Source organism: Cololabis saira, chromosome 5, assembly GCF_033807715.1.
Source record: "Cololabis saira isolate AMF1-May2022 chromosome 5, fColSai1.1, whole genome shotgun sequence".
Lineage (NCBI taxonomy): Eukaryota > Metazoa > Chordata > Actinopteri > Beloniformes > Belonidae > Cololabis > Cololabis saira.
The window spans coordinates 27037225-27061089 of NC_084591.1; the positions used below are offsets into that span (position 1 = coordinate 27037225).

A 23865-nucleotide genomic window follows, 5' to 3' on the forward strand; every position below is an offset into this window, starting at 1 on the left:
GAGCTGCTGAAACCTGACACGCTTTGATTTGACTGAGTTACCAGTTCTCCTTGTACACTCTAGATGGCGCTGCTTCACTGTTGGACACTGACGGAGGACGGTTTACATGCAGACCTCAACGACAGCACTAACATGTCATTAGTTTTCTGACGTGCCTTGAAAAATGGTCCTCACCTTTTCTCGCTTTCTTCTGGAGTTTTATGGTATCCAGCGACTTCCTTTTGATTTCCTGGCGAGATCTCTTGTACTCTGTGAAGAGGAGTTGAAAGAAAAACGGTGTATAAATTTACAACACGCATTGCTGACAGATTCCTTCGTTCTTCTGGTTGTTCACCTTTGGCATGGTCTTTGTCCAGCTGATAAGCTGTCTTCTTCCACTCCTCCATCCTGTCTTGGAGTGGTGTAACCAGGCCTTCCATCAGGATGCTGCAGCAACGGACACACAATCAGAAGGGCAGAGGATGAAAGGTACAACAAATGACTTTATTTAAATGGAATGAAAATATTTGCAGAAAAGAAAAGGTCAGTGGGAAAGAGATGCAGCCTGGGCAAAAAAAAAAGTGTCTCTTACTTGGTGAAGTGGCGTAATTTTGTTTCTATGCTGCGGTGTCGCATGCACATCCTTGTCAGGGCGGAGCCAATGTCCCTGGTAGCACCTTGATGAGACAAAATGATGAAGAAAAAACATACATAAATAAAATGTCATCAGAAATCAGGTATGCACATCAGCATAGATTTTCTTTCCCTACAGGGGTACGCCACGCATCAGTGCACTTTTTTATCTTTTTCTCCTCAAAAGGTCGACAAGGATTGAATGTCTCATCCAGAGAAGTATTTCCAGCTGTAACCACGAGGTGGGCACATGCTTACTGCAAACTCCAGCATGATAATGTCACAATTGTTCGTGGTAAAGCAAATGATGCGCAGAGCCTGAAGGCTACAGCCTTATTTTCTCGCTTTCCTTCTTAACAAAATAAGCATTTTCGACAGAAGATTGCATGCACGACTGTCACCGTATTGTAAATAACAGCTTGTGTGAAATGATACTTTTCCTAGAGAAGTGTAATTAAATTGGGTCTTAAGCTCCTAAAGCTGTGGCTGGGCCACCGTCTCACCAGTGCACGGTCCACGGGCCACCGTAGTATGTGGGCAGTGCTGATCCGGCTGTAATCTGGGCCACATACGGCTAATCTGAATGTCTCCCACCGTAAACACATGTACGCGCACACACACGGACACAACAGGTCTTGGAGGGGGAGGCGCGCTCCATCGTATAAGTTTTCATGAATGACTTTTGGCGAGTGTGTGCAGGGGCTGGCGAGTGGACAGGTGTTGTGATTTACCAGCCCCAGCCACCCACCCTTTCCGATGTTTTCACCCCTTGTGTCCTGGAGGAAAAAGGAGGGAACCCTGTAAAGGGATATCCCTCTATTCTTCCCTGTCTGCTCTGCCTTTCCTGTTCTTTCTGTTTCCTAAACACCATTCATGCAGAGCAGGCAGAGAAGAGAGAGACTGGCTTTGACCTTCACCACAAAAACAGGCGGGACGGCTAAAAACGAATGCTCGGTACGAGACAGACAGAAACACACGACTACTACAGAAGGACTGAAACGAAATTGTCGCTCCAGATTGTTGTCCGGTGAGATCTGCTCTCCTTCCCAGACGTCACATAAAGAAACTAGGTTACCAGCTCCAGTTTAAAATCACATCACGCTGTTTCACGTACTAACTCTTGTTCAAAGACTTTCAGCAACAGATCTGGACTCCGTCTCACTGAGGCCTTTTCGGCCAACACATGTACAATAACTTGAGTGTGTTTATGTGCTGGGAGGAGGAGGAGGGGAGGCCTATTCTGCTTTTCAGTGTGACAGAGCAAGAGGGGAGAGTTGAGGGTGAAAGTTACGCCAGCTGTATCACATACAGGCATTACACATAAGCGATTGAAGCAACATGTGGAACCTTTGCGCCGTGCTCGTGCTATAAATAGATGGCAAGTCTTAAAACTTGTGAAATACACACATACATGCAGCACATGTGCCTCAGAAAGGCATTACAAGAGTCCACAGCTGTGAGTCGAGTTCTGGAGGAGGAAGACTGGGGAGAGAGCCGGAGGAAAACAGGGAGGGAGTAATGGGAGCATTTGTATCTCTTTAATGGACCTTGCCAATGTCACCCTCAGCTGGAGAGAGAGAGAGAGCCCTCGTTCTCTCGTCCTATCCACACCTGCCAATTTCCCTCCCGCTCCCCAACCCGCCTCTTCCTCTCCTCCTTCCCTTCTCAAAAGGGGATCAGCTGACAGCTACATCCTGGGGAGCTTCAGAGGCTTCCTGGCCATGTCCAAGAGCCGTGTTGGCCTCTGGCCTCCAGCGGATGTGCAGGGACACAATGATTCACTCCAGTCCGCTCAATTGCATGCCTACATCTTTAAGGGTATCGCTGCCACTTGAGGGCAGTCTCAGAGGTGGGTGTTACTCATAGTCCTGTTAGAATAGTATCGTCGGTTCATTAGTTCTCCTCTGTCCTCTGTGAAAAGGAAAGAAGTCTTGTCTGTGATCGCCCTCCTCCCGACTCAAGCTGGCTTTCACCCAATCACAATTTGACTAAAACATACTGTACTGTAGCAACAGCTTCAACTGCTAGGCACTGTTGAGTCTTGGAGGTAGGGATGGGCGGTATGGACTAAAAAATGTATCACGATAATTTCTGCCATTTATCCCGATAACGATAAAAATGACGATAAAAAAAATACCAATTCAACTCCACCTTTGTAACTATAAATCTATCACCAAATTCAGTCTCTGGAGCCAAAACACTGCTCTAAAAGATACTAAATACTACTAAACGTCATCAATGGGAATTTATCATTCTTTCTTTCTTTCTTTCTTTCTTTCTTTCTTTCTTTCTTTCTTTCTTTCTTTCTTTCTTTCTTTCTTTCTTTCTTTCTTTCTTTCTTTCTTTCTTTCTTTCTTTCTTTCCTTCCTTCCTTCCTTCCTTCCTTCCTTCCTTCCTTCCTTCCTTCCTTCCTTCCTTCCTTCCTTCCTTCCTTCCTTCCTTCCTTCCTTCCTTCCTTCCTTCCTTCCTTCCTTCCTTCCTTCCTTCCTTCCTTCCTTCCTTCACGTACGTTGTGCGTGGATTTAACGCAGAACCATAAATCAGCTTTACACAAAAACATCATCAACGGGAATTTATCGTTTTTATCGCAAGATGACAAATTCTTACCGTGGGGAATTTTTTTGACGGTTTATCGTGAACGGTAAAATATCGCCCATTCCTACTTGGAGGACATTGGTTGAATATACAAAGTTATTTACTGTTCATCAGGTGAGACTGATGCAACCAGAGACCTACATAATACCATAAATGATATGTTTGTCTTTATTTTAATGTATTCATCTTATACCTCTTCCTGAGGTTTTATCATTTTACTTTCGCTCCCTTTTTATATTTCAGCCAATTTGTTTCTCTTTTTTTCATTAGCTTAGAGGCTGCCTGCAAGTATATAAGTACTGGAAAAGTGATTATTTATCCAACTGGGATCCCCAGAGCGTTCGTAGGAGCCGGCCCGACCTCTTTGCAGACACCCACACATGCTTGAATGCAGCAAAACACAAACCGAAACCAGGATAGGAAAGAGCTGTTACACAACCCCGGCCATACATAGTCCAAGTGCATGTTTTTTGGTATTTTTTATTTTGTTTTAAAGTTTCACACATCAGGACATTAGCTTTTCCAGGTCTTATAATTAAACAAAAACAACCTCACAAGTATTTAACACAAAATAAATCAAAATCTACAGGTTCTAGCTACGATTCAAAAGCTCGTACAACTGTATCTATTGGTAGCTCATACAAACAGATATTACGAGCGATCTTCTTCTGTATGACTTTATCAGGCTCTGACATCATTATGGAGGCGTGTTCACTTGTTTCTTTATAGCGGTGCTTCAGCTCATTGAGGTTTGCACACACTCATTTATTCACTGTTCTATTAAAGCACCGCGACATCATTTGGAATGGACTGAAGTAAGGACTCACTGGGCCAAAGCAGCGCTTTAAATTGTTTTTACAGCCATTCTGTGTTAAATAATCAGCGCGGTCTGGATCTTTGTCCTCTTGCACGAACTAAAGATGCTTGTGAATCCTTTATTAGCACATTGTCTGCCACCTGCAGATGAGGCTTTCCAGGATACCACTTACTCCTTATCTGAAGTTCTGTCAGCTACTCTCCAATCTTTTCCAAAAGGCACCCGCAAATGCTTTTTCATTGCTTGTTAAAAAGCTAATTAACAACAAAGGCCCCTGGGAGCGCAGACAATTCATCCCGTTAATGTGTCATCAGCGTTGATGGAGGGAGAATTATTGCCACTTCTGGATCAGAAGATAATGGAACCATTAGTCTTGAGTTCACGATGGCGGGAACCTCTGCCGTCAGATTGATAAGCATCGAGTGTGTTAGATGCCAACGCTTGATATGAGAAACACAGCATCAGGAATATGTTGGGCAACCGCAGTCATCCTCTCCCACGCTCCATGCATACGGGAGTTGAACAGCATCCCTGGTGTGCAGACTGTACGTGAGATTTTCTAATAAAGTAACAATATACTCTTTGGGAATAATCAAAAAGTGTTTTTCCTCAAAGGTTAGTTGAGGATGTACAACTGCAGACACTAAAGTGATTATCTCTGTCCAGAAATGGAGCCAGCTTTTGAAGTGGATTTTGTTTTGGGATTTGATCTCCCTTTGGGAGACAGCACAATTCCCTTTTAAAGACATCTTGTGCAGTTTTGCTGATTTACACTGCTGCTTGTGCAGCAAGCTGTTCTGGCACCATCTGTTTTTGTGATGCTGCTCACTGTCCGGCTGAAGCTGCATGAGTGCAGCATTGAATCAAACTTTCTCTGAACTTTGTTGCTGAAGGTCAACACCTCAGGTTGAACCTCTGGATCTACATCTGGATTTAGTTCCTCAAAAGATGTCAGGTTGGGAAATGTGCTCTCACTGAAGTTTGGTTAGTGACGATGATTCAGACCAGGAGGTCCGTTTGAGGGTTTTAGTAGATGTTGGTCGGGTTTCATGGTCTGCAGGGTTTTTCGTTTACGTTGATTTAATGGCACAGACCTGGATGAGACAGCTTTCTGATTCAACTAATTCTGCTCAACACACACACATAAAATCTCCACAAAGTGTTTAACTCATGGCACTAAAATACTGAAAGAGACAGACTAGAGGATAAAATGCACCTCTTGGTTAAAGATTTCCCCTCTTGGGAATCGGGGAAAATGAAGTTATCTGTCTCAAGATTCCAACAAACACCTAATTTGAAGAGGTAGATACAGTATTTTTAGCTATTTCAAATCTTTGGCTAGGTCTTCTAAGATGCAAAGCACTGCCTATTAGTTTTCGTATAAAACAGTTTGATATATTTTCAAGTCAGTATAACTATCCTTTGCAGGTTTGAGTGTGGATATTTTGGTCCAAGCATGGCACAATCCGTTCTCACAGATTATCATATCCCATAACTGAAGTGGTAAAGTCCTTTTTTGGGGCTAAATACAATGCTGTTCTGTGCCATGTGAGTCAATATGATGGACAAGGGTGCAAATTCTTTTTATTGGTGTTGTAAAAGAGCTGGCAAACCTTCGGTCCTTCACAAAGATTTTGTTGTTTCCTCCACGCCTGGCTAAATGTAGCTCTCTGCTAAGTTAATATGGCTGTGCTTGGAAAGTTTGTGGATCAAAAAGAAGTTTTTTTCCCAGTTGATGTACATGCTCATGTAATCGTACAGTCAGATTCATTGGTGGTATGTTGTCTTGGGTCTCCGCTTTCTTTCATGCTTGAAAAACAATTTCAGAGCCATTTCTTACACAACTGCTGCCACTCTGCACATTCTTCCTTAATCTCAAGATCCCAGCAGCTACACCTTCTCCGATGTTTCTGAGAATGCTGTAACTCAGGAACAAACCACCGGGACCAAGTGAACAGTGCAGCAGTGTGTGGATCATTACAGGAACACTTCATGTATGCTTGAATGTCTCTGACAGTTATGGCCCCTAGCTCACAAAGTACGGTCCACGGGACATCAAAGTGCCACACAGTACAGATTAACCTGTTGAAAGGTCCAACCCTCATTGGTGGGTTTTGGTGGGAACCTTAAGCTCCAGTGTTCGCGACCAGCACAGTGAACGGTTCCACACTACGATCTGGTTCTGATTAACCTCTCCGATTCCTTGGAGACGGCTGAGCACTTTAATAAGCCTCCTTTATAGCGCGATCTCCCACCATGGGCAAAGCCGCCTCAGGCATTGCTTTCTGATGCCTTCAACATGGGAGCTTAGCTTAAACTATCTCCGTCATTCGGTGTCTAAACCCTGGTGTTCAGCTCAGGTTTCGCCGGTGCTTTAACTTAAACTTCAAGCGAGATTTTGTTGCAGACAGACTTGTGGCTTGACTTCATTTTTCAAGGTGAATTTAACTTTACTGACTTCGACACGAGCTCCATATCTGCTTCCTGCGTCAATAAAGAGCGTTTATGTGAACTGCATGAGAGGAAAGTACAGAACATCTCAAAATCCAAAAATACGGTTTTCCTATTTTGCTGGGCTCTCACAAAGCCACCGCTTAGCTGAAGAATTTCCATCTCTCCACAGGACAACAGTTATTCCTCATCTTGGCACCTTGGCTTCAGAACCTACTGCGGCTGGCAGAAACGGTTACGCTTTCTGCCTTCAACCCTTTTAGCGACGCGGAGTGTGAACTGGCAGGGACACAGCAAAAAGGCACTGATGGATGAAAGGGGCTATGGGATGAAATTGGAGGAGACGGGAGGATGAAAGACTCGACATACTGCCACAGGGGAGGGTGAATTTGGCCAGTCAGGGCTGAGGAAGTGCTGGGTCACTGCTGCAGGTGCAACAGGTGCAGTGAACACAAAATCTCCCACATTTACTATCACAGAGTAACAAAAAGGCTGCCATATCTTTGTTTAAAACTCCTACCTTTCATTAAAAGGAAAGAAAAAAAAAGAGGTTGGCATCAAACTGCTTTGATTTTGCTGAACTACTCTTTAACCAAACACGCAGATGACATTTTCTGAATTAAAAACCTTCCAAGTCATCATAAATTCACATCTTCAATAATGTTTTATAGCACAGCTTGAGTTCTGGTGGTGAGGCACAGCGGGTTTAGCAAGATTCATAAATAAAGCAACATTTCTTGCAGCTGCTGGTTAAACATAGATACCCTCTGATATAAAGAAGAGGGGTGGAAAAGATGACAACACGGGTTGTGGAAGAGCGCTGTGCTGCGGCAGAGAGTTGAAGAAATCTAATTTATATTTCATAAATCCGCGATACTAGACACAAACAGTGTGTGTCTTCTGGAGAGCTCTCCTGAGTCCCTCCAACTTAAATTGTGGGTATATTCACGCAAAGTTTGACTTGAAAGTTGGAGAATTAGTGTTTCAATAAACTCACAGTTCATAACAGTTAGTCTGCACTCAAAGTTTAATGAAACTGTGGTGAAAACTATATTTCATGAAGCCACAAGTGAAATGGTATTGCTTGATTTGGAAAACAGCTTTTAATCAAACCAAAATTTACTTTAATCGCCATCGTCTTATATTAGTTTCATATGTAAATTATGTGCAAAATTAGCAAAAGCAGTTTTTCTCTCTTTATGTAATTCAGATTTGATGAAGTGCATAAAAGATAAGACGGATCATTAAGGACTTTGCCAAGTTTGCCCAAAACAATGATGAACCCTCTTAACAGCGTTGTAGCCAAGCCTGTCGGGATAATTATTGTATGATATTTTCCTTGACCTCAGTCGTTTTGACAACGTGCCTGCTGTCATTACGCCCGTTCATCTCACAGGTTGTTATCTCTGTGGACATGAGGCTAAGCGGCGCTCAAGCAGCTGCCCTTCACACATTATTGCATTGATGACATAAAATGATCTTGGAATAACATTCAATAGCAATCATTTATTACAATTATTTTCGTGACAATATATCATCCCAATAACGGTGACGGGCTTAAGTAACAACGAGATCACGGTGCAGCCAGCAATGAATCTGTGGCATAATCGTTTCTGACCTTTAAATCTCATTTCCAGATATTCAAATCATCGGCTTGGTTTCAAACCAAACTTTTCATTTAAACCAAAGCAGAGGTAACATTTAAAATTGACACTAAAACTGACATTTTAATGTCATTGTGTTTAATTTGTCACCGTTTCACCATTAAACAGATAAATTAAGGCACGCTGCCACTTCCGTTACACATTTCAACATAAAATATAAAAAACACGCAGATCATAAGGATTAAAGGCATCATAACGTCTAGGTTGGATGTAGGTGTGTAACATTTTTTTTTACAGTCTCAAACTATCATATCATGTAAACACTTAATCTTCGGGAAATATTACAATATACAATTAAACAAGAAAAAAAAATATATATATATACATACAGTATACATACAGTAATATACATAGTTTCTGACTGCAAAGTCTAAATCTATCTTATGTATATTGTTATAAAGCAGAGAAGCAAACCACCCATTAGAGAGGCTGGGAACATCTTTTCCCCTGTAAATAAATGTGAACTTGTTTATGAATGGACATATGTGCCATGTGTGTCTGCGGCTGCAGAAATCAAAACTTCATTCCAAGCCTTTGTGTCACTTCCTCACTGTACATGACGAACGTCTCCTGCTACCAGCAACAACAGAAAATAAAAAGGCTGGGGAAGTGACCTCGGGATAAACTGTTTTAGTCTTACACAAAGACACAGTCAAACACACACTCATCCCATTGTTGAAAGCCAAGACAATGAGCACATCAAGCATCAATCCTCAACCACCCAAAGACACAGCCGGCGCCCTGGTGTATCCTGAACTTCTGCTGTGCATTAGAACCAGAGAGTCAAGGAGGCCAAGGAGGACAACAATTTTTCTCTACTGGAGGGACTTCCTGTTCAGGGGCATGAAACATACTCCACCTCACCATTTGTCCAGATGTGCTTCTCAGTGATTTAGAAAAAAAAGGAGAAGAAGAAAAGTACTTCACATGGAAGTGGAGTCCTCACCTCATGCCTTATGGGAGCAATTTGGATCTGATGAAATCTACATGAGACAAGATGACTGAGTCCATGCTCTCCTCATTTTCAGAGATGTCATTTTAATCTGTGGTGACGTTTGCACCCATTTGAACTTCAAAAGTCTGCAATTATTTCAGAACAACAAAGACTGAGAATCACAGGGAGAGGGTCTCACCGAAAAATGTTTTCTGACTGGTCAAAGTCCTCGAGGTTTGCTGATGAGCAGTGCTAACGGCTCACGGACATTAACGATGCTTATTACCTGCTATTTTATAACATTACTGATTACGTCGTCTTTCAGCCACTCAGTGTCCACACCTACGTGTTTTCTGTTAATGGGTGCACATGTGGGAAGTGTGGTAAAATGCCAGCTGAGTCTGCAACTCCGCTCACTTTAGCCACGCTGGCGGCGATAAAATGCTGCACACGCACCAGTTGCCTACACAGAACCGTTTTCCTATCACTTGCAGTTCAGACTTACAGCATTTCCAGCTTCAGAACAGCACCAGCTTTCAGTTCTGGTCTTTCGGCGACCCCAGCGGCTTTACTGAACCTTGTCCATAAAACAGTCCTCTGTGAAGTGTTGTGAAAAAGCAAATATATTCACTCTGCTGCTGGCCCAGAAAAACAAACTGCATCAGCCATGGTCGGGATGCTTTCCCTCGCAGCGAAAACACATTTCTTTGAAGGCATCTTGGGAACAAAAGCAACAGGCTTAAACACTGACAGATCCTCTGGGAATGAAGACACACTCGATCCTTGCTGCTCAGCTGTACACTCCAGTTTTTAAAAATGACCACTCATCTTGAGGACACACACAACCTAAGATGATGACCATGCGTAGAAATTCTGCTCTCTACAAAGTCATAGAGCGCTGATGTTGGAGAAGAACTCTCCAGAAAAAAATGTCCGCATCATTCGGAAGTATTTTATACCTACAGCATATCTTTACCTTTTTGAGCCTTCGGTCACATCTAAGGTCAAAATACATCCTAATAATAACAGGAAAGTCAGAAAAGATGAAAGAGCATAAAATGGTGACTTTAAAGACATGAAACCTGTTAGCGAGTGCAGTAAAAGCACTGAAGTGGTTCTGTTTTACAATCCATGCAATTGTCCTCATCTCAGCTGAAATGACTGCACCTACTCGTGCACCACCTAAGTCAATACGGTCCTGCTCATTTGCAAACAATCCTGCTTACAGTGCTGACATCACTCCTGGTCCTGCAGCTACAAATACAACATTTCATTTAAACAGCTTCCACTGGTAGCATCCGAGTATCAAGTTAACCTGAGGCATCGAGACCTCTTGCTTCTGGAGCAAAATTAGTTAGAAAATGTAATTGTACATGTATATGCAACTAAATAACATCAGTACATCTCAGAGAGGGATCCCTGCCTCTTGCTTGTTAACAGATCCCCGGGTAAGTATAGAACGTGACAGGCTAATGTGCATGTTAAGTGTCTGTGGTGAATATAATCTCACAAGACATTATGGCGTTTGGAGAAACATTGACACCTCCTCTTAATTCTAACAACCATCCAGTCCACCCGATGGGCCTTGATGCTGCAATATATGTTCTTTGTAAGTGCAACACTAGAAATGATGAACGATGTATGATATACGGCACTTATAACATGTTTTTTTTAACGTAGCCTCAGTTCTGCAATGTTACAATGTGCCTCTCACACACACAGACACACACTCCCTTTTTATATGCACAATCATTCAAGCGTACAAGCAGCATGTACAGCTTTCATGTCTAAAATCCCACCACGGTAAAGAGATCAGGGAAGCTCAGTGCTTTACATAATAAAACACAGAATCAGTTTACTGTACTTGAATTTATACACAAAAAAACAGAGTTACTACTTCGAAAAGGTTAATACACTCCAATACACTCCAAACAAACTCATTAGAAACGTTAATTTAACTCCATTCAGTGGAGAGAAAAATGTGCGAAATAAACATTTTCATGATAGTGATGTCTCTAAATGACTGTTTAACTTTAATTAGTAATACAAGTGTTTCTATCAGCCATTAAGCCAATTTATAGGAAGAAAACTTGGCACTGTGCAGGTTTCTATCATCGTATGCACCACGCTGAGGATGGGCCAGAAAAAGCAAAGGAGAGAGTTATCTGAAGAGCTCAGAATTAAAATGATAGATAATCATGTTGAAAGTATGGGATACAAGATTATCTCAAAGCAGATACATGTTCCTCTGACTGACCACCGTATCCCTACTCCCAGGCTGTAGCTGCGAGCCTTAATACAAGTCCATGTTGTTCAGAAGGATAGTGCACACGGTAAACAAGGAATGGAGGTAAACATCTAAAGACATCCGAGCTGGACTCCAAGGTTAAAATCTGTTTGATCATAACATCAATCACTTATTGCACAACAATGGGCTCCACGAAGGAAGCGTCAGAGGCAGAAGTCACAGTTCAAGGAACAGAGCTCAGCTTCAGAAATCCTTCGTTGGCAGCGACAGATGCTTAAGGTTGTGTAACGGAATATTACTTTTTTTTTTCCATGCAATTTTCATTTATTCTACTGTCTAAAATAGGTAGTCTACTCAAAAGTCAAAAGCCTGATTTGTGTTTAACATGGAATAAATAGTGATGGATGCCAGTTATTTAAGCAGAGCTGTCATTCATTCAAACATCCTCTATTCTCTGCAACTGCTTTGAAACAGCAGCTACAGTTGATATAAACTATGCATACTGCTTTCTTTCCTTTTTCTAATGTCCTCCCCTTGCATTCCTCTATCAGGCTGTCTGGAGTTTTTTCCCTCCCCTCTCTCACTCCCTTTGACGCTGAGTTCATGTTCCGGATATAGCTGAACACAGTGTTCCCCTCAAATACTGTGTTTGTCCTCTTAGTTTGGTATTCACCCTCAGATAGTCATTCAGATCCAAAAGATTGGTTTTCTCTCCATTTATTAATTCCCCTTTTCAGCTATTCCTCCCTTTATTGCAGGAATGACTTTATCCTTTATTCTTTGTATGTGGACATAATAGCTGGAAAAGCTTTGTCTTTGGTATGAGCACACTGAGTTTCGAGGTTGAAGTCTATAAACTCTACAGCAAAGTCATGGAGAAAAACTGGTCGGCTCAGTCTGACAGACCAGATAGACAGCTGAAGGAGAAATAAGAGGCTTCTGTCAATACGTAAGGCCTTACAGTTGGAGGTCATTGTGCAGCACATTCGTACATCAGAGGAGTTAACATCCAATCACCAGAATGCAACAGCAAAGCGTAATGTATCAACTGATGCATCCATCTATGTCTTGATGAACATAATCCAGAACATTGAAAATCTATAAACTAATTTCATGATTCGAACCCACAGTGTCATATTCTAACCTGCCGGTTTCTGGCGCCGAGATTACAGTATAGGCTCAGACATGAAATGTCAGGCTTTGATGGGAGTGAATTCTGATCACATGGCTACGCTGGTTATTTGACATGTCTGCAAAAATAGCTGCAGAGCTGGAATAGCAGGGAGGACAGTAATCCCCTGATCTCTCTCAGCACCGGGCCACAACCGCATCTCGTCCATGTCAGGCTGTCCAGATGGCGGGTAGGGATATCCAGCCCATCTGCCAACCCAGAGAAGTACAGCGGCCAAGCAGATTACTGCCTTGCTGACACACTGATCTACAAGCATACCTCCACTTGGTGAGCACTGTAATAGTACGAGAGAAATGACAGAGGCAACCGGCGGGGACCGGGAGCGACCCGCAGGAACACAACACCGTGTGTATGTTTGTGCAACGACGCTACTGGGATCTGGCGTGCAGATGCAAAGAAAGACTGGGAGATTTCATTAGTGTGGGAAAAGTTGCAGTGCGTGGATGACAGTCCAGCCAATGATCCCGGAGTGTGAATTTTCTAAAGCTGGGGGTGGCTGGCGAGGATGGGAAATGCAGGAAGTCTCTGTCTGTGTGTCATAGAGTGGGGCTAAGAGGATTAGCTCAACGCCTCTGCCTACCCTGGATACCCAGAGCTGTGGAAATCCCACAACAACCACAACCCCCATTCAGGTCAGCTCACTACCTAAGACTCACCTCACACACCAAAAAACATGCCATACACTCGTGGACCATCAGCTTTGGGCTACCAGCCCCCTGATATTTAATTAAAGTGTCTTATGATCAAAAGGAAAAACAAAACTGCCAAAACAACTTACTGAACCATATGTCAGCCAACGCTTATCACAATCCAAGCCTGTCAAATGCCTCACACAGGATTTAATGAGTAACAAAGAAAGTCTAGATGATACACCAGCATCTATTAGGCTGACCGCTCTAGTAATAAAACATGCACGAGAGATGGGTGTCGAAACATGAAACAGGTACTCATGCCAGCTTTTAAATTCTCCTCATACATCTAATTAGGGGTGGGCAAAAATATCGATATGGCAATATATCGCGATACTTTTCCAGCTGATTCAATATTGATATTCAAAATTTGAATATCGATTTTTTTTTTTTTAATATATTTTTTATCCCCGATTTTTTCCCATTATATCACCCAGTGCTCCTACCTAAGTGACAGTCCTGGGCATTGCCACTCTCTACCAACCCTGGGAGGGCCCTGCACTGAGCTCAGGTTTTATTTCACGTTTTATTTCATTTTATCATTTATTTTTTACATAACACAATTGCCTGTCCTTAAAAAATGAAAAATAATGGACAGAGGTTTATTTATTTATGGATTTATATCTATACTGACTGATCACTGTGCCTGTCCTTGGTTTTAGTACCCATCTTTCTTGTGTTTATTATCATTTGCCACATAATTAAAGCAACCTCATACTAAATGTAATGTTCATTTCATATGATGTAAATAATATGAAAAACATATACAAATATGTTGTAACTTTAGCTTGTATAGTTATAATAAAACATTGTTTTGACTCAGTTTGTCCCATGAATTGTCACTATAATCTGATGAACGTGCAACTCGGATTTTAAGATCCATCACTATCATCTGATGTACATATATACAACTTGGATTTTAAGATGTGTAATGCATTTTTAAATTTTTCGGTGAACTATGTAGAATATAATAATCGGGATATCGCATAATCGGGATATCGCAATGTGTATCGTATCGTGGCTCAAGTATCGTGATGCGTATCATATCGTGAGGTCCTTCCCAATACCCACCCCTACATCTAATATAGACCTTTTATTGAACCCAGATGCAAACGTCTAGCTCACAGAGAGACATGCGTGTCTTCAGACGGGGCTACCAAGGACGCGGCTCGTGCTGTCAGTCTGCGTGCGAGGCAGCCAGCACTTTCTGCTGCTTTCTAAAACACAGACGCTGACGCCACAACAATGATCACAAACTCTAAACACCAGCAATACAGGTAAGACGGAGTCTGCATATAAACACAGACCACGGCAGTGTGACGCTTGCCAGCGCAGACACAGAAATGAGATGGAGACAGAGGGCGTGACCTCAGATGTTACACTGTCATCAGGGGCTTAAACTAGAAGCTGCCATCGCATTAAAACACAACACAAAAGTTAGGGGCAGGAAATCGTAAAATCCTCTCTCATTGAACGCGTTTGCTCCCTGGATCTATCAGCAAGTACTGAATGAGGGGAAACGTTGCTTTCTTTGGCAGGAAAGCGTGTGCCGTCTGGAGAGTGTGAGAGAGTAAAGGGGGTGATGGGGTGACTGGGTTAAAGGTAGATTAAAGCAGACAGAAGAAGAATGTGACCAAACCTCCAGCTGTGCCAGCAGCTGCAGCTCGTCCCCAAACACGAGAGAGGGAATCGGGGGCGACAGATCTGGAGGCTGACCGTTCATAGCAGAGGGCGTAAACCCCCCCCCCCCGCGGTGCGGCGAGCCCTGTATGGCTGTGCAGTCGTGGAGGCAAACGTGACCGCATGGGCACACGGACCCACAAACGCAGAGACACAAGAGCGTGACGGGAAACAGCTACGAGGCAGAAAATCGGATCTCATTATCCTCTCTATCTTCCATTTCCTGAATGTTGGTGAGTTATTAAGATTACAATTACAAAAAAAAAGTGCAAAGGGCAGGTCATCCTAATGGCAATTTATTTTAAGGAAATGTCATTATAGCACTGCAGCTGCCGGAGGGTCAAAGTTGCGTGAGTTTGCCCAATGGAGCCAGCAGCACGAGGTGCAAAGGTTAGTCCCTGAGCATCACAGGCCACTTCCAATAAATATCGACATGCTCACTGGAAAATTAATTACCGAGTTTGGCGGATGCAAAGACTTAACACAGCTGCTCCCAAAGGGGCAATGGAAATGAAGCGGCACTCTGTTTAAAAGCACATAAAAACAAGCATGAACCAAGTGAAATAATGAGAACAAAAACGATGACTGATAAGTGCTTAATAATCAACTAAACGTGCGGTTAGTTCTGGTTATAACTTTAAATGGCACCACTATTGTGTGAATTCCTCCCACAGAGCTTCTTTGTGTGAAACTTCTCAACAAACAAGTGAGATATTACTTATCCGTATGTGATTAAAGTGCAACCTGGGGGACTTCTTATTTACAGTCACATATTTTGCAGCTCTGGGGCCAAGTGAGCAAGTGACCCAGTTCAGTTCAGACTGATCAGGTGAAGTTCTGGCCTCAACTCAACAGAGTTCATTCCAGTTCCTTGCATGAACAAAATTAGAAAAGCTCCAGTCTGCATTTCAATGCCAGCTCCCACAGTTCATAGGCCACCACCAATGAACCCCAATGAAATATTCACAATGAAAACAGAGCATTCCCGCATTACCAGCCTATCAGTGGGCACCAAATCAGCAAGACAGGTAGAAACAGTTAAGCCCAGCTACTCTAAAAATGTTGAAATCCTTTCAGAAATGGCAAAACACAGATAATGGCTTCCTCATATTTGGGCTGCAGCAGGACCATGTGAAGTAAATATAATCTCATGTTGTGCTATTGTAAATGTAAGATGGCTTTCTCCACCACTGACGCCACACTGGCTGCACTCAAGGTCCTTTGGGAATACGGTTAGTATTCCCAAAGGCTGGATTCAAATTTGGCTGCTGGTTTAGCGTGCCAAGATCAGGATACTGTATAGTTTGGGACTTTAGAATGAACTTTTGTTGGGTAATCAAATCAGTGATGTCACTCCAGAGGCTTTGATAACAACTACCGGTACAGTTATTGGCAAATTGTTACAGGAGAGTAGCGGCTAATGATTGTGCAGAATTTGCCGATTTAGATTTCATTTACATTATTTTAGTGATCTTGATTATTATAAAATCCTGCAGAGACTGTAGATGGTCACCATTTCGGTTCAAAGGGTTGCCTTGGCAATACATGGTAACAGCCAAGGACGTCAGTGATTAGCGCTCCAGGATTAATCATCAAGCATGATATTTTGATCAGAGCTAACATGAAATAAGAAATCAGGAGTTCAGTTTTCCTATTTTGCTCCAAAAAAAGGATCTGGCCACATCACAAACCCGTTAGTTTATATTCTCCTACTTGAAATAGGACTGAAAGATTAATTATTTTCTTCTTCTTTTTTTAAATCAAATCATAATTTAAACTGATGCAATTAGGAAATCGAAAGAGGTGTGATTATTTATGGAGCTCGGAATTGATTATTTGAGAGTATTTTGCTGCTTCCTGCAGCAACATGATGAACATGTACCGACATCTGTAAGAATGCCACAGGCAACGGGAAAACTAATCTGCCACAAAGAACAAGGATGTAGAGGTAATGCTGCTCTCACCCTAGAGGTAACATGTTGTAGTTATTTTTTTATGTACTATAACATAAATAATTAACTCAAACTTGAATTTCAAACATTATATGACAAATCAAATTGCAATTACAATATCTCTCAGTGAGATATGTTCCCCACGACCTTCAGCCCCAATTTGGAAGACCATCTTTGACTCGCATACTTCTCTAAAGATGACATTTTAGGTGGAATGATTATGACAACTTGCCACAGGCAGTTTTAAATGTTACAAAGGTGCTGAAGGCTGTCTCTGACAGGCCCGTATTACTGACTGGTAGATAAAACGTTGAAACTGTGTGTTTAGTCTGGGTGCACCAGCATGTTTTTTGACAGTCAAAAACTTTTTATATGCATTCTCCTGAAAATATCTCCAAGACCTTGAATCGGCTTCATAGTTAATAAACCCATCGTCAATCATAGTCAAAGTATTCCACGTTGTGAAGGCCACAGGTGCTGAAGTCTGTTCTCATTATTTCTTTGACTCTGCAACAGAACAAGTTGGAAACAGGCCCTGGAAATGTGGAAATTTCCCCCAAAGCATGCTTATAAGTAGGGCTGGGCGATATGGACCAAAAGTCATATCTCGATATTTTCTAGCTAAATGGCAATACTCGATATATATCTCGATATTTTTTCTGTGCCTTAATTGGGGTTTCCCCCAAAGCATTATAGCATAGCATCTCTGTTAGCTTCATTTTTTTCTGAGGCAAACCCTTAAAAAAACAGTCAGTTTTAATACAAAGCCTTGTGCCAAATGTCACACAGGTACCTTTGTTAACAGAGGTCTGCACAATATCAAAATGTATAAAACAAATGAAATAAAAATAAACTGCCTGCATATATAGAATAAAAATGCTTCTTGAATAAAATAAAACAAATATCCCTTTCCTGCATAACAATTAAATTAAAATACACTGTGCAATTAATACAATGTAGACAGTAACAGGCAGACTTTTCCACTGAGGTTGACAGTTGTGCAAATAACAAAACATTTGTGCAAATCTCAAATAAAACATTCAAGTCAATTTGTCACAAAATAAGCTATATCAAAATCATTAAAAAAAAAATTATTATTATTTTTTTTTAAATCGATATAAACGATATTGTCTCGTACCATATCGTGTTTGAAAATATATCGATATATATTAAAATCTCTATATATATCGCCCAGCCCTACTTATAAGCCAAGTAAACCAGTGAATAAAGACAGTCGGAGAGTGTCCCAACCTACCTTTGTGTTCAACAGCCACAGCTGATGCGCCTCATCCTCAAACACAGTTTAGATAGACGTGCGATTTATACGCTCAACAGTTGCAAATCTAATTGTGACAACCTCACTGCTTCAGTGATGCCAAAGCACCTCTGCTTTACACTCTGGCAGGGATTGCACATCGGGGATCACTGACCGACCAGAACAAAGCAACCACCACATGTAAACAATGAAAGTAATGGTGCAAGTCCCGACCTCAAAGGTCAGAACTTCAAGTTTCCCCCTTCATACACAACAACGGCAAGAAACAGATTTTTGGAATATCTTCACCCTCGCGTGAGTTCAGATCTGTTCTCAGCGACCTAAAGCATATTTTGAGCAGTCGATAGGCCAAAACACTTTAAAGTCAATTTAATATGATAAAAATATCATGATTTAATAGTCTTTCCACTAACACTCTGCATGAGCCTGAACCATGTGTCATTAGTCCTTTTTTAATTGCTCTTAAAGCTTGTCACTCATACATTCATGCGGCCTGAGAAGGATGACATTAATCCTTCAGTTAAAGTCACTCACAGAGAAGCAGAATAGCAAGTGGGTGCATGAGTGACACACTTACAGGGATGTTGCGAGTCTGGAGCTGCAAGCGTCAGTTCGACCATCTCTCTCATGTCTTTCTGGGCCATCTATCATTCTGCCTTTCTTTTTTTTTTTTTACTTCTTTTACTGCACTTTTCCTTTGAAGTCCTGGCCTGCCGTGGTCTATAGCCCCGTTTTATTGAAGCAGGCCGCCAGCTGTAACCAGTCTGAGTTTACCTTAAAGATGCTGTGTGCATTCCTGTCAGGAATCAATTAATGCAGAGAATTGTGTGGGTATAAACTCTATTGGTGCTGGAGGGTCCATTAAAAAGAGGAGTAATGTTGTGTGAACACTACTGCAGGAAAGCCCCTTTGGTTCATTTGTCCAACAGTGAGTGGTCAATAAGCAGTGGTGTTGGTACGAACTGTTTAAAAGCAAACCGGTATGTGACCTGAGAGGTCATGCGACCAGCTATCAGCTGTCACTCTTTAACAATAGATCTCCACATGTATAAATATATATATATATATATATATATATATATATATGTGTGTGTGTGTGTGTGTGTGTGTGTGTGTGTGTGTGTGTGTCTATGTTTGCTTCTGCGTCTGGGTGATTACATTTGAGCCCGTGTCACGAGTCTTTGCATGCTTGTCCGAGTTAGCAGGATTTTTTTGACCTACATACTGCTCTCGATGATCATCTCCAAAGAGATCTGTGATAATCAGTGGCCCCTGTGGCCAGCTTTTCTGCTGCTGCTACCATTGTGACAAAACAGATCAGCAGACCTCATTAACACTGAAAAACAATAAGCTCCAATTTTCCTGCATTCCCCCCCCCCCCCCCCCCCCCTCCGTATAGCTGCTCTCTATTCGGTCATCTTCGTATGGTGAAATAGTCCTCAGAAGCAGCCAAGAACATTGCAAGAACTGTCCAGTTTCTAAAGAATGTGATAAGTGTTATGAATAAATAAAATTGAATTATAATAAATCTGTCTTGCATGAAGTGTGAGGTGTGAGATAAAAGGTAAAGCTGAGTAGCTGCTTCACCTAAGCAGATGTTTGAATTTGCACAAAATATAAAATTGTAAAAGGAAGACAATGTGCTCAAACACAGGCACGCACCAACTAACACAACCCTTACTGGAGTGAGAACTTGCTGCAAGACAAACAATGAGACGCAGAACATCTGTTTTACACAAAAAAGTGGAAAACAATGTTCCCCTTTGTTTCCCCTTTTGTCATCTCTGAGTTAAAATCCACAGTGTATGAACATGAATTATTTGAAAAATGTTTCCCTTACCTCTAGAGTTGGTCGCCATGTCCGCCACCTTCTGAAAGGCATCTAAAAAGGCTACTGCTGCCAGAATTGTGGTCCTGTAAATACATTTGCACGTGTTCATTTGACACCCTGGTTTCAGAAACAGTCTGTAAAACATTTCACAAGAATTGTCATCATTGAGGTTTGCTGTTCACGTGGCTCCGTTCTCACCTGAGCTGAGAGTGCAGCTTTGTGGCCTTGGCACTGAAGTCTTCCCACACAGGGTAAGAGGTCTAAGAAAAGAGCAGAAAAAGGTTTTGTTTAATGACTATCTCACCAATGACTTTTATGCACAGCCTGTTAAATACACGCACACAAACACTGTGCATACAGCTTTGAGAAGACATAATGTCCCCGCCATGAGGGTAAAGTCTGGTGAAATTTCAGCTGCGGCTTTACTCGGTTTTCTCCGTCATTAAGACAGATAAAATGCTGGAATGAAACCCAAATAAGGCTGCAGTAACTTAAAGAGAGCTTGGATTCTTATCTTGAGCTCAGTAACAGGTTGAAGCACAAGCTCACTGCTCTGGCTTGTCTTTAAAAAGTTCAGTATGATACCTGAATGTATGTTTATAAGATTATCAGTTTGCATAATCATCGTCCTCAATCATACTGTATACAAGCATATATATTTTATCTCTATGTGTTCATATGTTTGCAGGTTTCTTGCACAGGAATGAGTAGCACATGTCGTTGTAACATGACCGTTTATACGCAGGTAGCAGGGGCTTGTCTTTCAAAAATTTGGATTAGATTTACTGGGGGCTCATCACGCGTTGCCTTGAAGCCAAACATAAAACACATTCGAGGCTAGATCCCATTAAAGGGAGCGCTTTAGCCCTGGAGTAAGAAGAGGAAAGGCATAAACCCTGTGTACCTCTTTGATGGAGGCGAGCCAAAAAGGGGTTACACATCCTGCCTATATATAGCCAGCGTGCAATCTCGAAAGAGCCTTGCTCCTCCTCATCATCCCCCTGCTGCCAATGACAGAGGTTAATTCCTAGCTTCTTTTCTATAAAGTCTCTGCCTTAGAACGTTATTTAGGAGCCATCTTCTCCATAAAAGATAAAAAAAACCTAGGAAAAGAGCTTCCCAGCCTCGCTGTTCGCACTTGATTTCAACAGGTGTCTAATTAGCTTGTGTGGTCTGTGGCTCCCAGGGGCAGGAGGGATGCGCTGCCAAGGCAGCTGAGGGAGGAGGGTGAAGAAGGAGGCAAAGAGGGTTAACGTGCACAGCATCGAGGTGAGGTCACATATTTAAATCTTCAGCCTACAACCATGAAAGCAGTGGGGGAGAAAGAGGCTTCTCTTGCCGAAGCTGGTCTTTCACCGCGGGGCGAGATGCCGGTATCAGGCAGCCGAGGGTTGAAATCACGACCTGCCACTCATATCTGATCCAACTCCTAACTCCTGATCTAGTCCAGAACAACCATGGCTGTTTTCACTTTGCCCTCTGCCCACATATCCAACACCGCCCACTATTTTGTTTCTTTTCTTGCAGCTTCGTCAGACAGTTATATAACCAACAGGTGCCGCTCGCATCACCACGTCGTGTCTGACTCTGCATAGCTCAGAACTGGAGAGGCAAGGTTACCTAAGTTCCCCAGGTGCTCTGTGAGGGTGCGTCACGGCCACACGTGTGCACCGGGTCAACATTGGTCGTAATCGGGAAAGCTTTATTATGAACAATGTTGAAAGCGGTGGGGCAGGGGGGGGTGGGAGGGTGCAGTGCCCGGCAAAGCGGAAAGAATGAGGTCAGATCTCTGCCTCAGACAGTGGGCATCAATACTGTGCTGACTAAGGGCTTTGGCCTCACTCATCCGTCTTACTTATCAATACACAGACCGCCTCTCCGACTTCACAACACAAAAGGGAGTCATGTGAAACCAAACCAGCGCTGCCAATAGCTGAAAGTTGAGTTCACTGAAGCCTGACACACGAGAGTCCCGATATAGTCGGCTCGAAGACGAGGCTGGCCAGTGAGTCATCTAATCAATGAGAAACCCGGGAGGTTGAAAGTGCAGCCTGATGCCTGACTCTGTTTGGCAGCATGAACACTTTGTAAGCATCTTGAGCGGCCACGACAATGAGAGGACCGCTAGCTGCCCCCGGGCCTGATGGATATGTTCACACTTTCCATCTGTTGTCATGAACAACAACAGACCACCCTGGTTCAACTTCCTTGACTTAACCCCTCCCCCAACACACACACACACACACACACACAAAAATACACACACTTGCATCTAAGTTCAGGGGGTGAGAGTCATCCAGTTCCTGTTTATGAGATGATACCAAACTATCTAGAAAGGTGGAGTATATTTTAACAAATTTGCTGCAAAGTGAGTCAATCAAATGAGTAAAGATCAGTCAGCAGAGCAAAAGAAAAGAAAGTGATTTTCTGCCACTAGGCCAAATGTCACAAAGCATAACCTCTCATGCGTGTTGTACAGTTGGCTGAGGAGACAGAACTGTTATTTTCTTTCAGCACATTTCCTCAAAAGGGATGTCTGGGGTTAAATGCTCCTTATCACCTCCGTTTTACAATAAATGCACCATATCCTCCTTTTGAAGACCATGTCTTGTTTTTCAATTGCCCTACTTTTACTTTTCTTATGGATTTGACTACTGAGAGCTTTTCTTTTCTTTTTTTGTGGATGTGGGTCATTATGATGTTATGTTATGTTATGTTATGTTATGTTATGTTATGTTATGTTATGTTATGACCCCTTGTCCAACAAAAGAGAGAGAGAGAGAGCAGATTAGTGCGAGAATGATCATGTTCTTCTAATGCCTCCATGCAAGCAGTGATTATATGGTAAACAGGCTGACATACTGGCTTAAGTGTTGTGGCAACCACTGTCTGACAGAACATGCTGCACATTATGCAAATAACACAAAATGAAACATGTTTCCATCTCCCAATTTGTCCTGCAGCCCTGTGCAATGTGGGGGAGGACCCGGTGGGAGACAAAGGCAGTAAAAATATGCGTCCGATCGGGCAACTGTGCACCCACAAAGGTCACGTAAAACCCTACTACTTGAAATATCAGTTCGTGTTACCTTCATGTCGTTCACGATGGCCTGGAATAATCCACCGAGCGCTCCGCACTCCTTCTCCACCGACTCCATGGTGTCCAAAACGCAACAACAACAAAGCTCGCGGAAAGAATAAAAAAAAACCAGACCCGTATATCCCGAGGACTTGTTCAAAGATTAGACATGAGGACCTTTGTTGTGTTCATCCCCCCCCTCTCTACAGTGAGGAAGGATGCGGAGCGGCTCAGCCTCCTCGCAGCGCAGCGGAGCGGAGCGCACGGACAAAAAGACGCGTCCTGCCGGAGGATCCACCGCTCGGCTCTCCGGGTGGATCGGCCGCGGGGACGCAGCGGGCCAGGGGCGCACAAGGTTGGACCACGGCCGGGAAACGTGGAGGCCACATGCACAGCGGCTCCTCGCGAGGATCCCGTGAACGTAAATACAGGAGAGACCCCCTGATTCTGCTGAGCAGAGGGGCAAACGGGAGGAGGGAACGCAAGCGGAGGTTGGACGCGGAGGACGCGCTCCGTTGTTATTAGCGCAGCAGATGTCTCGGAGCAGGAGGATCCCGTAATACGATCTATGGGAATGGAAAAGGGGCCGGTCTAGTTTTTTCTTTTTTCTTTTCCTTTTTTTTCTTTCTAAGGCAAAGAGGAGGGGACAATGGGAAACACCCCCTTCTCCAGCCTTCCTTTCACCATCACGCGAACAAAAGTGAAACCTTTTTTCTTTTGCTGAACGACGGAGGCAGAATTTACTTGTTTTTTTTGTGTATTCACATGAGCGTTAGTTATTGGTAATTTGCCCCTTTTTCAGAAAATAGTGGAATATGGGCCATTATCACATTGTTTGTGTTAGT

The 23865-nt window shown here is 42.7% G+C and overlaps 1 protein-coding gene across 2 annotated transcripts in view; it reads right to left on the reverse strand.

The window, feature by feature from the left end:
• mtss1la (MTSS I-BAR domain containing 2a) overlaps nucleotides 1–23571 on the reverse strand; it is a 33502-nt gene extending 9931 nt beyond the window's left edge. For both annotated transcript variants that reach the window (XM_061721405.1, XM_061721404.1), the window contains exons 1-6: nucleotides 23031–23571; nucleotides 20140–20201; nucleotides 19951–20024; nucleotides 572–656; nucleotides 335–426; nucleotides 175–249 (exon numbers count right to left, since the gene is read on the reverse strand). In XM_061721405.1, the coding sequence (XP_061577389.1) occupies nucleotides 175–249; nucleotides 335–426; nucleotides 572–656; nucleotides 19951–20024; nucleotides 20140–20201; nucleotides 23031–23099 (457 nt within the window). In that variant the 5' untranslated portion in view covers nucleotides 23100–23571. The remainder of the gene's footprint in view (nucleotides 1–174; nucleotides 250–334; nucleotides 427–571; nucleotides 657–19950; nucleotides 20025–20139; nucleotides 20202–23030) is intronic.
• Nucleotides 23572–23865: the final 294 nt, after the last annotated feature.